Consider the following 14,293-nt stretch of genomic DNA (forward strand, 5'->3'; position numbering starts at 1 on the left):
CATAATCTAGCAAAGGACTTGTATTCAGAACATATAAAACTCTGAAACCCCAACAAAAAGAAAATAACCCCGTAAAAAGATGAGCAAAAGATTTGGACAGTTCAAAGAAAATATATAGACAGTAAACAAGCAAATGAAAAGATGTTCAACATTATTTGTCATTAGAAAAATGTAAATTAAAACCAACACCCACTAAAATGGCTAAAATTAAAACAAAAAAACCTGATACCAAGTTTTGCAGAGGATGCGGAGCAGCTGAAGCTCTGGTTCACTGCTGGTGGGAATGCAAAATAGTACAGACGCTTTAGAACACAGTTTGGTGGTTTCTGGTAAAATGAAATATGCAATTCCACTCAAGTGAAATGAAGTCGTATGGTCACACAAAACCTGTACCAAAGGCTTATAGGGCTTTATCTGTAATCATCAAAACAGGAAACAAGAAAAATTTCTGAGAGTTTTAAAAGGAAAAAGAAAAAAGAGAAAAAGAAAGAAAAAACAGGAAACAACCCAAATTGGGAATTATCCATTCACCTGTGGAATGGATAAACAAATGGTATATCCATACAGAGGAATGCTACTCGGCAATAAAAAAGAACAGACTGCTGATACCTGCAACAACATGGATGAATCTCAAATGCACTATGTGCTAAATGTAAAAGTCAGATTCAAAGGCTACTACTGTGTGAGTCCATTTATATGACACTTTGGAGAGACGGGTGGGCAAACCATGGTCTGTGGGTCAAATGTGGCCTGCTGTGTTTCTGTATGGCCTATAAGCTAATAATGGCTTTTACATTCTGAAATGGTTGAAAAAAAGGCAAAAGATTTCATGACACATGAAAATTATATAAAATTTAAATTTCAGTGTCCAGAAATAAAGTTTTTTTGAAGTACAGCCACACTCATTCCTGTATGTGTTGACTGTGGCTGCTTTTGAACTACAACAGCAGAGTTGACTAGTTGTGACAGAGATTATGTAGCCCATAAAACTTCAAATATTTTCCACATGGCCCTTTCCAGAAAAAGTCTGCTGACTCCTCCTCTGGGGGCAGAGAATAGCTAGATCAGTGGCTGCCAAGGTAAAGGGTAGGAAGGAGTTTGACCATGAGGGAATTTGGGGGAGGTGACAGAACTGTTGTATCTTAATTGTGGTGGTGGTTACATGACACTGCATCTGTCAAAACTCAGAACTGTACACCAAAAAGTAGATTTTAAAATATTTAAAAATAAATTTTAAAAACAAGAGGGACAGAAAACAGTGATTGATTGCCTGGGGATAAGGGAAGGAACTAACTCCAAGCGTATACAGAGGAATATTTGGAGTGATGGAACTGTTCTATATATTGATTGCTTACACAACCAACAGAATGGACATTAAAGGGTGATATTACTGGATGAAAATTCGAACTCAATTGGAAAAAAAAAGAAAAGGCAAAAGCCAAAATTTACCCTACGTGAAAAAAAATAGGGCTTATGGTTTTCTCTTGTGTACAGTAAAAACAATTACTATGGGTGTAAAGAAAGGAACAGTAAAATGAGAGAGATCTTCAATATACAAAATGCTTTATAATTTTTTAAGAAAAACGTGCTTACGCAGAGGTAGTATTTCTTACTGTATCTGATCTAATAATTTGACTTGAAATTTTTCTCCAGGAATAAAAGTGTTAGAAAGTGCTCATTTTTGGACCTCCCCGGCGGTCCGGTGGTTAAGACTCTGTGCTTCCACTGCAGGGAGCACGGGTTTGATCCCTGGTTGGGGAGCTAAGATCCCACATGCCTCACAGCGCCGCCAATAAAAAGGAAAAATAAAAAGAAGAAAGTACTCATTTTTAAATTTCACAAATGTTTCCAGATAATAAGCAGGGCATTAGAATAATAGAGGGTTCTAAAACTAGTTCCATAAAACATTTCACTATAAAAATATATACAGCTTTTAAAAAAGAAAAATTTATTTCTTTACAGTTAAAAAAAAAAATGCAGTATTTGGACATATACAAAGCCAGAAATTTTCTTCAAATACGAAAATTCAAATGTAACATACTACCCAGAGTCTACACATTTAGCTAAAACAGGATCTAGCTGTTCACAAGAACTAATTTCAAAACATACATATGTGAATTTACACAACTGATATCTAGACGTTCTTCAAAATCTATCTGTAAACTAGAAAGTTAAGCAAAGTTGTCTTTGCCTCTATAGCTTACACCTGCAGACTGGCCGTGTCTCACGGTACGCAGCCCTTTCGTGGTCCTCTCCCACTCCAGCTGCAGTGGGGGCCTGGGGAAGAGAAGCTGCTGTCTGGGTTCCTTTCCTTTTGGCTATTTATGGCAGAGGTGCATTACGCTTGGTCTCAGCCAGGAAAGAACGTCATGTACGTGAAGTCTCTGAAGAGTGAACAGACTCACGCCTGCTCCAGAGCAAAGGTGCTGATCCGTGAGGGTCTTCTCCAGGCTCATCTCTAAAGCGCTTCTTCTTGGTTTAGGATTCCGCTTCGTCGTCATCACTCTCATCGTCGTTGTCATTCTCCTCCTCCTCCTCCTCTTCCCTCTTCTCTTTAAGTGTTTTCAGATACTTACTAGCTAAAATCTTCTTTGGTAATATATCTTAAAAACATAAAGCTAACATCAGCGATGCAAATTTCAAACGTGCTAGTTCCTGCTCTGACCGCTAACACAGGTTCCAAGACAAGTCAAAGTTCAGACTACACTTCTGAGTAAAATAGCAGGAAACCAGCACTGCCTCTGGACGAAGGCTCAACACCCGTATCTACTCCAGTGGCTGCAAACCACACTCCGCTCTGTGCTGGTACCCACTAGGAGCAGCCCTGCCCGACCCACCTGACGCAGCGGCTGGCCCCAAGGATCACCGGAAGCCCTTTTTTAGCGTTGGTGCACACAGCCTGTTCCACAGCAGCCACTATGGGTTTCTGCTTCCCCAGCCAAGTAAGGACGAGCCTGAGGGGGTGGGCTGCGCAGACAGCCCCGTGCAGGTGCCAACTTAACTCCTGCTCTAGGTGAACTGCATGACAAACATGCTCCAGTCAACAAAACTAAAACTCTCGCCCCACGCCAGGTAAACTCTGACACCTGGAGAAAGCAGCCAAAATGTCATCTTCAGTGAAAGCAGGAAAAGAGCAGGGAAAAAGCTGTTTTTTAACCAGAATGTTTCAAAGGCTAAGTACCTGCAAGAAACTGAAACGTTTCCGATTCCTCTGCGGTATCTGATAAATCACTGTAAGTGAGTGCTTTCTTTTCTTTTCCACTGCCATGTCTGTAGGAATAGGTGGCGAGATATTGAACAAAGAGTTCCTAAAACAAAATGAAAAAGTTAAGATGAAAGGTGTGCTTTGAAAATTTACCACAGACCTTACTTTTTAATTACATTAAGTTTAGATGATTTCCGATTATCTTGGTTCATCGAACTGCAGAAAATCACTGGAGAAAGGAGAAATACGAGGTCGGAAAGAAAGCAAGGCTGAATTAAAACTGGCAGGGCAGCAGGAATTTCCCGAAAGTTTATTTTAGATTTCTAACTTACGAAAAATATTTAAAAGCCATACAACAAGGAATCGTGTTTGTTTAATGCCCAATCTCTACAGTTAGAAAGGGGGGCAAGAGACCATCCAAAAATTCTATGCCAGGAACAGACTTTTAGTACTGTATTTGACTACACTGTGTCTAAGGTGGTCCACCTACAACTGTAACAGCCACTAGCTTGAAGGTAAAAAATGGTCACTTTGCCATTCTGCCCGGACACCCTTCCAAGGGCAGCCCACCTGAGCTGAGCCCCTCTCTCAGTTTTACTTTAACTCCATCTAAGTTAGTCAAGAAGGGATTAAAAGAAGTGCCTGCAAAACTCTTAATTCCTTAAGACCTACAGAACGAAACTGTACAGCTATCCCAAGACCATGTGATTCCCCCCCTCCCTTAGCTCTGACCAACGCACCGCACCGGACACCGTCTACCGAACTAGCCGGCCTGGGAAACAGACTCGAAGGGAAGTTAAAGCAAGTGAGACTCTGCAGCAGAAACTCGGCCCAGGGTAAGAACAGGAAGGTCTGGCCTACCTAGACCAAATTAAGAGACAAAATCATCTATCTGGACCTAGGAGGGGGCTAAAACTGAGGTCCCCGAAATTACTTCAATTCTGGCCCAGGAAACTGGGAGAGGGTGGGCGAGCGGCTGTGCCGGGCCGTACCTCCTGAGGGAGCCGCCGGCCCTCTCAATGAACCGTTTGAGGAGCTGGGGCCCAAAGCCGCGAAACAGGCCGGAAGCGACAAAAAGAGACGCTTTGGGGCCCGGAGTACGGTGACTCTGGAGGAGGAGGAAGAGACACCAAAGAAGGCCCGCGCGTCTCCTCGCCACCGCCCAGGCCAAACCCGCGCGAGGAAGGGCGGGAGCGGAGTGGGCGTGGAGACCAGCGCGCGAGGGAGGGCGGGAGCGGAGTGGGCGGGGAGACGGGCGCGCGAGGGAGGGCGGGAGCGGAGTGGGCGGGGAGACGGGCGCGCGAGGCGCCGGATGGGCGGGGCGAAGAGCGCGCGGGGGAGCTGGGGCGCGCGCGCGGCGTGGGAGGGGAGTGAGGCGGCTCTCAAAAGGACGCGCGCGCGCACGCGAAGGGGACCGGGCAGCTCGGCGGGGCCCGGCGGGGCGCGATGGTTCCGGGTGGTCCCCACCGCCGCCCCACGCTCCTCACTCCTCCCCGCGCTGCCCGCCTCACCGTGGCCTTGGCTGTGAGCACCAGCGCCTCCTGGTTGATGCTGGACACCTCGGGGGAGCTCTTCATGATGACCCGGATGCGGGACAGGGGCAGCGACACCAGCCGCTGCTCCCCGCACTTCTCCTTGCCCACGACCACGTCCGCCATCTCTGCGCCCCGCCCCCGCGGCGGCAGCCCCTACCCGCCGCGAGGTGGCCGGCCTACACGGTCGGTGCGGGAGCGGCGTCCCGCTGCCCCGTGGGAGTTGTAGTGCCGGGAGGCGCGGCCGCGGGACGGACTACAAGCCCCGTGATGCCGCGCGCCCCCGAGGCTGCGCAGACGGAGCAGAAGGGCGGCCAGCAGGTTCGGCGGGGCGGGAGTGGGGGGGACCGTGGGTGGGGGTTCTACCTGTGTGATGCTGAGAAGTACCATGAAGGAAAACAAAGCAGTGTAAGAAGATAGAAACCGGGGCAGTAAAGGAGAAGGCTGGGCAGCGAAGAGAGAAAACAGCCCTGTTTATGAGAAAGCGCTTTGCCGGGGAAAGAAGCGATAGGCAAAGGCCTTTCAAGAAGCTCAAAATGACCGCTGTGTGGACCAGGTGTGCTAGGTGAAGTCTGAGAGGTAGCCAGGGGCTAGGTCCTGTTGGATTTTATTCTAAGAAAAATGGGAAGTATCAGAGGGATGATGGGTTGTGTCTTTAAGTTTTCGAAAGATCCCTCTGGCTGCTGAGTGTGAATAGACCAGAGGGGAGTCGTGAGGATAAGGAGGTTGTAAGGGTGGAAGCAAAGAGATTGTAGAGTAGAAGGTGATTGCAGGTGATGAATTGGATGCCAGTGTGGCTAAGGCGAAATGAGCTAGGAGAAGAATGATGAGAAGTAGCCATGGGCCAGACTAGATAGGGCCTTGTACGTCATGGAATTCTTTCCCAGAGAGTTGGGAGGCCTGGGGAAGAGTAAGGTGGTCCCACTTAAGTTTTACAAGGAATACTCAGGTTGCCGTGTGTGAATAGACTGGAGAGGGGCGAGAACGGAGGCGGGCAGAGAGTGCAGTTAGGAAACTGTAACGGGGATGGAGGGAGATGATGGGTTAGACTACAGTGGAGGTGGTAGAAGTAGGGTAGGATTGGAGATCTAATTTGTAGAGCCAACGGTTGTCGACGAAAATTCAATTTAACTATGAAGTTAAGAAGAAAAAAAGGGATTTTATTCGAGCCAAACTGAGGATTATCACCTGGGAAGCAGATTCTCAGAAAGCTCTGAGAGCTCTTCCTCCTGTTAGAAGTCGAAGGTATAGTCTGTACATTTTTGAGACAAAGGATCATACATCAAAATGACATACTGATGTTTTACATAAAGTTCACCGAGGATGCGTAGTCCAGGTAAGCACGTACAAAGCGGGCAGCAAGTCACCATGACCCCCTACAGAGCTGGGAAAGAACAATGTTCTTTTAAGAAGTTACATTGCTAGCGTCAGAAGAAAGAAAAACAAAAAAATTGATCTTTACGGTTGAGCAGGCACTCCCATCTTTGAGGAGCTCTGACGTGTAGTGCGGGTGCATACTGCACGTTAGGGAGGGAGGGAGGAGGCCCAAACAAACAGAGAATTTTATGATTAATTTTTTTCCTTGTCCTGCCCTAGAACAGAAATTTTATTTCATCAGGGTCTTGCTAATGTGATGTGGAGTATGAGTGAAAGGATGGTAGTGCTGTTTACTGAGATGGGGAACCCTGTGGGAGGAGCAAATTTAGCAGAGGCGTAGTTTGGAGCAAGTTAAGTCTTAATTGCCTGTGAACACTCGTGGCAACGTTGAGGAGCCAATTGGCTATTCCAGCCTGGAGTTCAGGCTGGAGCAGTGAATTACAAGCCACCCTTGTCTAGGTGGTAATTAAAACCAAGGACCTGAATGAAAGTATCTGGGAGGAGAGTGTGGATAAAGTAGAAAGATCTAAGGACCACGAACTGGGGTACTCCAGCGTTCTGAGATGGAGAGGAGAAGGAAAATCCAGCAAAAGAAACTGGGAAGAAGTGGCCACTGAGTAAGAGGAAAACCAAGAGATCGTGTGTCCATAAAGTCAATCGAAGAAAGTTTTTCTGAAAGGAGAAACTGATCAACTGGATTGAATACTGCTGGGAGGTGGAATAAGATTGTCCCACCATTCACAACAGCATGACCCCGGGCAAAGCAAGTACTCTCTCTGAACCACTGTTTCCTCATTTGCAAAGATGAGACAGGAGAGTCGCACCTGTCTCGGGGTTGTTAAAAGGTGTGAACATGCCTGGCACATGAAGATTAAAGTCGTCCCCCCATCCATCCAGCACTGCCTCCCTCACAGGTCAGCAGGGAGCATCAAAGGAGCTGAGAACGAGAAAGCTCTTTGTCAACTGTACAGCACCCTGCAAAAGCCTAAACTACTATGTAAAGTCTCAGGGTTCCTGCTGCAAGGTCCTGTCACTCCAATCAACTTTGATTTCAAAGTTCATATGAAAGGAGTCTGGAAAATTAAAAATAGATCTTGTTTAACCTTTCTGATTTCCATTCTGTCCATCACTTAGGTAATGATTGCAAAATATAAAATGCATACTTGCAGAGCGTGTTTCTGCAAGTTTAGTGGGTTCTGAAAATCACTGCTCTTCAGGCTTCCTGAGGAGAGGAGCGAAGGCCAGAGAGCCCAGATGACCCAGATTGCTGACGTTTGTGGTGCCAGAAAAGTTTTCCCATCTACCTTCAGCCGTGATGACCCAGTCATCTTAGCACCTGCTGTGTGCTTTGTCACTAGAAGGTGAAGGCCGAGAACGCAAGGACAGTGTCATCTTCACCATTGTGACCTCAGGTCTTGGTCCAGTAGCACCCAGTACATGTCAGGCACTTCTGGGCACAAAGGAAAGGTACAGGCAGCGAGCAAGACAGCTATGGTCCTTGCTCTCACGGAGCGGAGTTTCAGGTACAAGCACGACAAGAAAAATAACACCTCCCGTGGTAAGTGCTATGAGGAAACAGACCAGTGTGAGAGTGATGAGACAGCCTCTCTGAGAACTGAGATTTAAGGTCGGATCTGGAGGACATGCAGAAGGGCTGGGACAAGATGTGCACTCTGAACAGAATAGCCTGTGGGAAAACACCTGAGAAGGAAGACGCCTTGGCAAATCTGAGGAATAAAAAGGCCAGTGTGGCTGGAGCTTAGTGAGTGAGGCAGAGAGCACCGGAGATGTGATGAACAAGGTAGGCGCCACCTGCTCGGGCAGGCAGGTGAGAAGCTTGGCTTTCGTTCTGAGAGCGATGGAAAGCCATAAGAGTCTTGAAGCAAGGGAGTGGATCCAACTTAAAAGCTCATCCCGCTTGCCGAGGGATGACTGAATGGCACCATGCCCTGTGCAGAGCAGAGATAGAAGGTGCTGCTTCAGCCTCCAGGATTCAGCTCCAAAGCAAAGGAGTGCCTTTCCTCCATAAGCTAGCTGTGCAAGAGGGTCCTTGGGTCCACACGAGAAGCAAGCTGACATTTTTCAGTCTTCAGATGTTTTGCTTCTCTAGCAGGTTACTGCTTTTTGATCAGGTTTGTCATTCTCTTCTGGCATGTTTGAGAGCAGGATGGGTTAAGTTTAGGAAAGAGGACAGAAGAGGAAGGCTCAGAAAAGAGCCAGAAGAATTCAAGGAGACAAGGAGAGTGAGAAGCTCAGGTTGCGGAACTGCCAGGGCATCTTGTCCTTAATCATTTTGAGAAGTAAGGAATGCGGCAAAGACAAATCTGCAGAAAAGGGGGGAAATGCTCAGCATTCAATAAAAAGAAGCTTCAAACCTAAGACAGTGGGAGAATGAAGGAATCTATGATCGTCAGAGCTTCCCTGCACTAGAAAAAGCACAATGAGTTAGCAGATTGTCCTGTGGTTGGTGCTCTTATCCGTCAGCCCACTTATCCTCACAACGTCTCAGGTGTGCCCATTGCTTCTGCTGCCTTCCTTGTTCCCTGCTGTGTCTGTACCCGGGGTGCTGGGAGGTGGGTATCTACACTTCCCAGAATCTTCTGCCAGCTGGCTTCTGGTTAGATTCTGCCAGTGGGAGACCCAGGTGAGAGAGTGCAGTTGCGTATGGAGGAGGAGACATCGTTTTACGGTTGTGTGAAGGCATTGGCAGCACGTGGGGACTCGGGGTGGGGGGAGGTGGGGATGGGGGCGGCTACAGTGAGTCATCCGCACTGGGTGGGGGCGTCTGCTCCGCAGCGACACCTTGGGTGGTCTAGTGGGGAGTGTGGGCCCGGCCCCCAGCCAGGAATAGTACCAGCGTCCTGATCTCCAAGCAGCACCTCAGCACCGGCTCCCTCATGCTCCTGCAGCTTTTCCACACCCTTGAAGTCAGTTCTCGGCATTAAATCCCTCTTTGTTTGAACTATCTAAAGAAGTTTCTGCTTTCCTGGTTGAATGTTGAAACATATGTACTTTGTCCCAGGAAAAAGAACCCATGAAAATGGGAATCTGGGGCTGGTTATCTGATCTGATTGTGCTGGTGCAGGGATGACCTCCCTGGCAGCGTGCCCTGGCCAAACAGTCACTTAAGTTGTCACCTGCCATTGCCTGGATGGACGGCTCGCTGAAGACAAGGCTGCCCCAAGTCGGTGGAGCCTTGTGGGATGGGCTTCTCGTGAGGCTGGGAGAGATTTCAGAAAGAAAATTGAAAGCTCAGACTATAAATTCTCAGATCAAGCCCTAAGCCATTCCTTATCTTTTGTAGCCTCAGGGCTAATGGGGCTAAAGGTCACACCTGCCTTTAATCTTACCTGAGGCATAATTATGACAGAAGTTGAATTCACAGCTTCACTTGGGCTCTTCTGTGAAGTTAGGCTGTTTATTGGGAAGAGAGGGGTCCTGAGAATTAGAAAAGGGACGGTTGGGAGGATACAAGCAAACTTTTAACCCCCCATCCCTCTGAGCGTCTTTGTCAGTGGAAATAGCCCCCCCCCGCCTGCCTGAGATCAGTCTTCTCCTGCTTGAAGTCCTATTAATGAGCTCATCTGTGCTTACCTGGCAACAGGGATGCTGAGTCTTCTCAAGACTCACCCCCTCATTAACTCCAATCCATAACCAGAGTCAGATCCCAGCATGCCCCAGGGAAGCAACAGCAAAGCTCGATTTAGGAGATATTCACACAGTGAAAGAATTGCAGCATATTCATGCATTTATCGTCAGACACTTGGGGAGTGTGAGGTGAATGGATTCTAACGGCACCAGTCCAGGTGGACAGAGCTTAATGTAGGTTTGGGCTGAATTTATCAATATAGCCGATTTACCAGAGATTCTGGATTCGGTGTGTGTTCGCTCCAACAGCTAGGAGGGGCTTGATCAGTTTGCTTAGCTAAGCCAGTGGAGTGAGGTTTGGAGTGACCTGCGCTGGTGGCTCTCTGACATTTAAAGACTACTTGAACATCATCTGAGTGTGCTGCTCTGACCCATTCACAAGATAACTGCAGATCTAGGCCAGGGTGTCTGTGGGAAGAAGTTCTGGCAGATCCCAATAACAGAGTCATAGCACAGACTCTCAGGGGCTTGGAGCAAAGAGATATCTTCTGCAAATAACTATTCTCCATTTGAACCACAGCTCCAGATTTTCTGCTGGACACTGGTAGAGACCAAATGCCAGACCCCACGTGAGTGTGTGAGCTGAGCTGGGTGTGACGTGCTCCGCTAAGCCACATGCCACACTCCACCATCGAGGGGAGGTCGATGTGGACAATGCTATCAGCCTTGAGCAGGTCCCAGAAGCACAAGTAAGTCACATGACCAGGTGGCTGAGACTCCCAGGGCACCTGCTCCATCCCCCCACACCCCACAACAGTGGCCTCAGTGGACTCTCTGTGGGCAGAAGAGTGAAGAAGGAAAACGCAGACCCAGTTAATAGATTGCTTTGTAAATATACTGGCACCACGCAGACCTGGAATGCCGTGCAAAACAGCTTCCCCCAGTGTGCCCAAAAGGTAGAGGTGAAGGGGTTCCCCCAGAAGGCCACCTGCCTGGGTGGAGAGAAAGCCAGAGGTCCGGGATCTACAGCAATGCAGGGGCAGCAGCTAACAGATGGTCTGGGAACTTGGAAAGAACAAGGTTGGAGACTTAAAGACAAAAAGGTCTGGGGAAGGGGTTTGTGGATGAACTTCTCAGAATGAGGAGAGATGTGAGGGTAGGTGTAGCCCGTGTCCATACTCACCAAAGGGCTCCTACACGGGAGGCCTCTAATAAGCAAGTGGCAGGATGCCTCACTTGTACACGTCGTTTGTTCTCTTTCTCCAGCCACCCTCTGGCACTACCCAGTGCCAGCTCTATTGAGCTTATGTATAGTGGCCATGGCCGCATCTGGCGCTGATGCAGCAAGGATGTCATCAAAGACCTTGGGTCTTTCCATCTTTCTGCTCTGTCATTCTTGGCATGTTGGTTTTAGGCCTCATGCTTATTGCCTCATGGTTCCAAAAAGGCCACTGCTGTTCCAGACTTCATCATTGCATTAGACAGAAACAAGGGGAAAGGGCCATAGGCAAAAGGCTCTTTCATCATTAGGTCTCCAGCCTTTGTCTTTTTACTAAGGGAGGGGAGATCTCCTTAGCAGTGTTCCCCTTACATCTCATTTGTCAGAACTGGGACCTGAGACCAATTACTGGCCGAAGGGAATGAGACTGCTAGGATTGCTTTATACCAATTAAGATTTATCCCCTGGGGCTATCTTCCTGAGATCAAAGGGTATCTGATCCCTACTGACAAAAAATTGAGGGGGTGGGAGGTGAGGTTTGAGGCAGGGAATGGTTGTAGGTTACACAATGACCAGTACCTGCCAAAGTTGCCAACATTTAAAATTCTGGAGATTTCACTTATAAATCTAACTGGAAGAGTGGGAGGGGCAGGCAACATGACCCCACATTGCCTCATGGCAAAGCTGGCTGTCGTCGTTAGATGAGTCACATGCTCTTGGGTTGGCCACCGTCCCCACCACTCTCTATCACTCACCTGTCTGCTTCACCATTTCCACTGCCTGCTTGGCTCCTGTGAACATTTGAGTTTGTGACCCCCGACTTAGGACGTTGTTTTAGAAAGATCTGTTTACTTGTGTGTTTATCCCACTGGCCTGGCACAGTGTTTGGCGTGTAAGATGTAAATAAGGCCAAAAAAAAGAAGCCCTTCCTAATAAGCCAAGCTATCACATTACATGAGAGGAGTGGTAAAGGCTTTGCCATCACAAAGACCTAAATTACTAAATTACTAGGTCCCGCAGTCTGACTCTCTTGTTTCTCGTCTGTAAGAGGAGGCTAATCACATCTGCTCCCCAGCCTCACTGAGAAGCTTATATGGTGTAAAGTTTATATGCATATAAAGCCCCAGGCAAAAAGCATAGAAGTTCCCTGTTCCTTCTCCAAGAAGGACGAATAACCAAAGTTGAAATGAATTTGGGATGGAATTCGGAAGGGAGATTTCTAAGAGCTGAGGCTACCTCTTATTAGGTTTGCATGGCTAGAAGTGCTTAATAAATATTTTATAATGATAATAATGATCATTTAACTCAATAGAATATAGTTATATAAATTGTAAAAATATAATTATGCCAGGTTGTCATTATAGATAATGGCCTGAATACAGGGATAATGTGGGCAAACCAGAGCCCACCGTGGTGATGGCTGCCAGCAGGCAGGCAGCTTGCAGAGATTTTCATGTGGGGAGTGGAGGGGGAGGGGCTGGCATCTGGTTGGGGGAGCAGTCTGGGCCAAGGGGGAAGGTTGCCGGGAGCCACACTGTACAGAGCCTCAGGGTCCTGGTCGGAGCAGTGGGAAGTCATTGGAGAGGAAAAGTGACAGATGAGAGCTGATATATGATTTTTTTGGATAAATTTTTTATTATGGCAAAATACAACAAAATTTATCTTTTGAACCATTTTTAAGTGTACAGTTCAGTAGCATTAAGTACATTCACACTGCTGTGCGGCCATCACCACCATCCACCTCCAGAACTTTTTCATCTTCCCAAAGTGAAACTCTGTCCCCGTGAAACACTAAGCCCCCAGCCCCTCCCCCAGCCCCGGGCCCCACCCTCCTACCTTCTGTCTCTGAACTTTACTCCAGGTCACTCATGTAAGTGGAATCACATAGCATTTGTCCTCTTGTGACTGGCTTAGCTCACTGAGCATAATGACCTCAAGGTTCATCATGTTGTAGCACATGTCAGAACTTCCTTCCTTTTTTTTTTTAGAAGGATTTCTTTTTAATTTATTTAATTAATTTATTTATTTTTGGTCGCCTTGGGTCTTCATTGCTGTGCACGGGCTTTCTCTAGTTGGCGGTGAGCAGGGGCTACTCTTTGTTGCAGTGCAGTGGCTTCTCTTGTTGCGGAGCATGGGCTCTAGGTGTGTGGGCTTCAGGAGCTATGGCACGTGGCCTCAGCAGTCGTGCCTTATGGGCTCTAGAGCTGCACTCAGTAGTTGTGGCGCACGGGCTTAGTTGCTCCACGGCATGTGGGATCTTCCTGGACCAGGGCTCAAACCCGTGTCCCCTGCATTGGCAGGCGGGGTCTTAACCACTGCGCCACCAGGGAAGTCCATCCTTCCTTTTTAAGGCTGAATAATATTCCATTGTATGGATGGACCACATTTGGTTTATCCATCCATCCATGGGTGCTTGGGTTGCTTCCGCCTTTTGACTATGGTGACTAATGCTGCTATGAACATGGGTGTACAAATATCTGTTCCAGTCTCTGCTTTTAACTGTTGGATATATATATACACACACACAGACCCAGAAGTGAAGTTGCTGGATCATATGGTAATTCTGTGTTTAATTTTTTGAGAAACATCCATAGTTTTTTCCACAGTGGCTGCACAATATTCATGTTCCCACCAGCCATGGATAAGGGTTCCAGTTTCTCCACACCCTAGCCAACATTTTTGTTTGTTTGGTTTTGATAATAGCTCTCCTAGTCGGTGTAAAGTAGTATCTCATTGTGGTTTGGATTTGCATTTCCATAATTAGTGAGGTTGAGCATCTTTTCACAGGCTTATTGGCCATTTGTATATTTTCTTTTTCTTTTTTTAATTTTATTGGAGTTTAGTTGCTTTACAATGTTATGTTAGTTTCCACTGTACAGCAAAGTGAATCAGCTATATGTATACATATATCCCCTCATTTGTACATTTTCTTTGGAGAAAAGTCTATTTAAGTCCTTTGCCCATATTTTAATCAGTTGTTTGTTTTTTGTATTTGAGTTGTAGTTCTTTATTCTAGATATTAACCTCTTATCAGATACATGATTTGCAAATATTCTCTCCCATTCCATGCCTGCTTTTGCACTCTTGATTGTGTTCCTTGATGCACACAAATTTTTAAGTTTGACGTAGTCCAACATATTTATTTTTCACCTTTGTCACTTCTGCTTTTGGTGTCATAGCCAAGAAATCATTGCCAAGTACAATGCTATGAAGCTTTTTCCTGTTTCTTCTAAGAGTTTTATAGTTTTAACTCTTAAGTTGTGGTCTTAGGTCCATTTTGAGTTAATTTTTGTATATAATATAAGGTGAATTCAACCTCATTCTTTTTGCAGGTGGATGTTCAGTTTTCCCAACATCATTTGCTGAAAAGAC

General features: G+C 46.9%; 2 protein-coding genes across 5 annotated transcripts in view; one reads left to right on the forward strand and one right to left on the reverse strand.

Moving 5' to 3' along the window:
* Positions 1-1,925: 1,925 nt before the first annotated feature.
* CHRAC1 (chromatin accessibility complex subunit 1) lies at positions 1,926-4,864 on the reverse strand. 3 transcript variants are annotated; one of them, XM_082364661.1, is made up of 4 exons: positions 4,717-4,864; positions 4,198-4,313; positions 3,182-3,308; positions 1,926-2,603 (listed from the first exon to the last, which is right to left on the reverse strand). In XM_082364661.1, exons 1-4 carry the CDS (start codon positions 4,861-4,863, stop codon positions 2,580-2,582), a joined length of 414 nt encoding a protein of 137 aa, XP_082220787.1. In that variant the 5' UTR covers position 4,864; the 3' UTR covers positions 1,926-2,579. The 3 variants fall into 3 exon arrangements, with proteins under 3 accessions (XP_082220787.1, XP_082220788.1, XP_082220786.1); XM_082364660.1 differs by having other exon boundaries at positions 2,495-2,618; XM_082364662.1 differs by lacking the exon at positions 4,198-4,313.
* A 230-nt stretch (positions 4,865-5,094) lies between these two features.
* The window catches only part of TRAPPC9 (trafficking protein particle complex subunit 9), a 552,118-nt gene continuing 542,919 nt past the window's right edge, over positions 5,095-14,293 (forward strand). Inside the window, exons 1-2 of one of the 2 annotated variants that reach the window (XM_082364605.1) lie at positions 5,095-6,073; positions 10,283-10,451. In XM_082364605.1, coding sequence (XP_082220731.1) covers positions 10,378-10,451 — 74 coding nt within the window. In that variant the 5' untranslated portion in view covers positions 5,095-6,073; positions 10,283-10,377. Of the gene's footprint in view, positions 6,074-10,282; positions 10,452-14,293 lie in introns of those variants that run through there. The other variant, XM_082364607.1, reaches the window with a different exon arrangement.

Source organism: Balaenoptera borealis (genome assembly GCF_965194805.1).
Source record: "Balaenoptera borealis genome assembly, chromosome: 17".
In the NCBI taxonomy this organism is placed as follows: Eukaryota; Metazoa; Chordata; class Mammalia; order Artiodactyla; family Balaenopteridae; genus Balaenoptera; species Balaenoptera borealis.